This window comes from Sinocyclocheilus anshuiensis, unplaced genomic scaffold, assembly GCF_001515605.1.
Source record: "Sinocyclocheilus anshuiensis isolate Anshui unplaced genomic scaffold, SAMN03320099.WGS_v1.1 scaffold1649, whole genome shotgun sequence".
Lineage (NCBI taxonomy): Eukaryota > Metazoa > Chordata > Actinopteri > Cypriniformes > Cyprinidae > Sinocyclocheilus > Sinocyclocheilus anshuiensis.
The window spans coordinates 65,923-67,565 of NW_015540982.1; the positions used below are offsets into that span (position 1 = coordinate 65,923).

Below are 1,643 nucleotides of genomic sequence, written 5' to 3' on the forward strand. Positions count from 1 at the left end.
AGATTAATTTGTCGGTGGGGGGGGGGGGGGGGGGGGCAGTTTTAGTTAAATTAGTAGTCAAATTTTATGAAAAATGTTCCCTTGGCAACTAGCTAAATACATGATTTAGTTTAGTAAGTTAAATTTATTGTATATTTTAAGTAATGAAAGACAAACGGAAAGAAATGGGAAAATAAATATTCTTTTGTAATTGCACATGACTCTTAAGCATGGACGTGTTCTATTATTTCTGTGTATTACTGTGTATGGGTAATTAAGTATGTGTATACATCAGTGTTGCCGTATATAAACGGATTTACTGAGCCAGTAATTGAGGATAATCGTGCTGAATGCATGCCTCTTACTGTCGGTCTTTATCATCGAACATCAGCACGCATTTTCTCTGATTCTTCTTATGTTTCACGCCGCTGTTGAACTTTGATTTCTGCTTCCATTTGTCGTTTTTCGCCATTTTCCGGAGTTTTAATAAACACGTGTGACACAGCGCAAAACTTCCGCTTCTGTGAGCTGAGTTACCGGAAGCGCCAAAATAAAGGTCCCCCACCGCACACTGAATAAAATTAAAGTCCCTTTTGAGTTCATTTATTTGCTAGTGTATTTATTAAGAGAATGTACAAGACAAGTGCTGTAATTGCGGGGAGCAACATAGGGTAACATACAGTGGATGTAAGAGTTGTGGAAATTGCACAAGTGAAAGTGTTAACACTTTCACAACATAAGTTATGCAGAGGCGGTGAAGAAGGTCCAAGAGCAAAGGAGAAGTAATGATACTGACAAAGATAAGGACATCTTGAGAAAAGAGGTTGGTCAAGCAGTGGAAAGCAGCACAAAACTGAGAAACACAATGGATCTGGCTGTGTGTTTAGAACACGAAATGAGAAAAGCACAAATAAATAGAGAGAGTGTAGTGTAGTAGTCGTCTTTGACATAGAGAAAGCGTACAACGTGATGTGGAGAGAAGGGGTGCTAATCAAATTATGTAAGTTAGGTATCGAAGGTCAAATGTATAGATTTTTTACCAGGAAGAGCAATAAAAGTGAGAATAGGAAACCGTTATTCAGAAAATGGAGTTCCACAAGGACGTATATTGAGCCCTTTATTGTTTTCCATAATGATAAATTATGTATTTGATGGTTTGGATAATGGGCTGGGGTTTTCGCTCTTTGCTGATGATGGGGCAATCTGGAAAAGGGGAAGGAATATTGACTTTATTGTTAAAAAATTACAGGAGGCTATTGCAATAGTTGAAGAATGGTCATATAAATGGGGTTTTAAATTCTCAGTTGACAAAACAGAGATAACAATTTTTTACAAGGAAAAAAACTGGAAGTGGGGTAAAACTAAAATTGTATAATCAAGAACTGGCTAGTTTACAGTACAGTCACTTGGAAAGTAGACCAGACATTTCAATGGAAATAATGCAAACATTATATAGAATTCAAATGATGGGGATTACAGTGGTATTTGTATGGGTGCCGGCGCATATTGGTATCCAAGGACATGAAACTGCAGATAAAGAAGCAGCTAAAAACAACAGCATTAACTTAATCTAAGCAAGAATGAAATCAAGAGTATTATTAAGAAAAGACTGAAGGAAAGGTGGCAAAAAAAATGGGATAAGGAGAAGAAAGGTCGGTGGTTTT

The 1,643-nt window shown here is 37.0% G+C and overlaps 1 protein-coding gene across 1 annotated transcript in view; it reads right to left on the minus strand.

The window, feature by feature from the left end:
- LOC107690115 (nucleolar protein 12-like) overlaps positions 1–537 on the minus strand; it is a 5,542-nt gene extending 5,005 nt beyond the window's left edge. The window contains exon 1 of the mRNA XM_016488351.1: positions 345–537. Within this exon, the coding sequence (XP_016343837.1) occupies positions 345–451 (107 nt within the window). The 5' untranslated portion in view covers positions 452–537. The remainder of the gene's footprint in view (positions 1–344) is intronic.
- Positions 538–1,643: the final 1,106 nt, after the last annotated feature.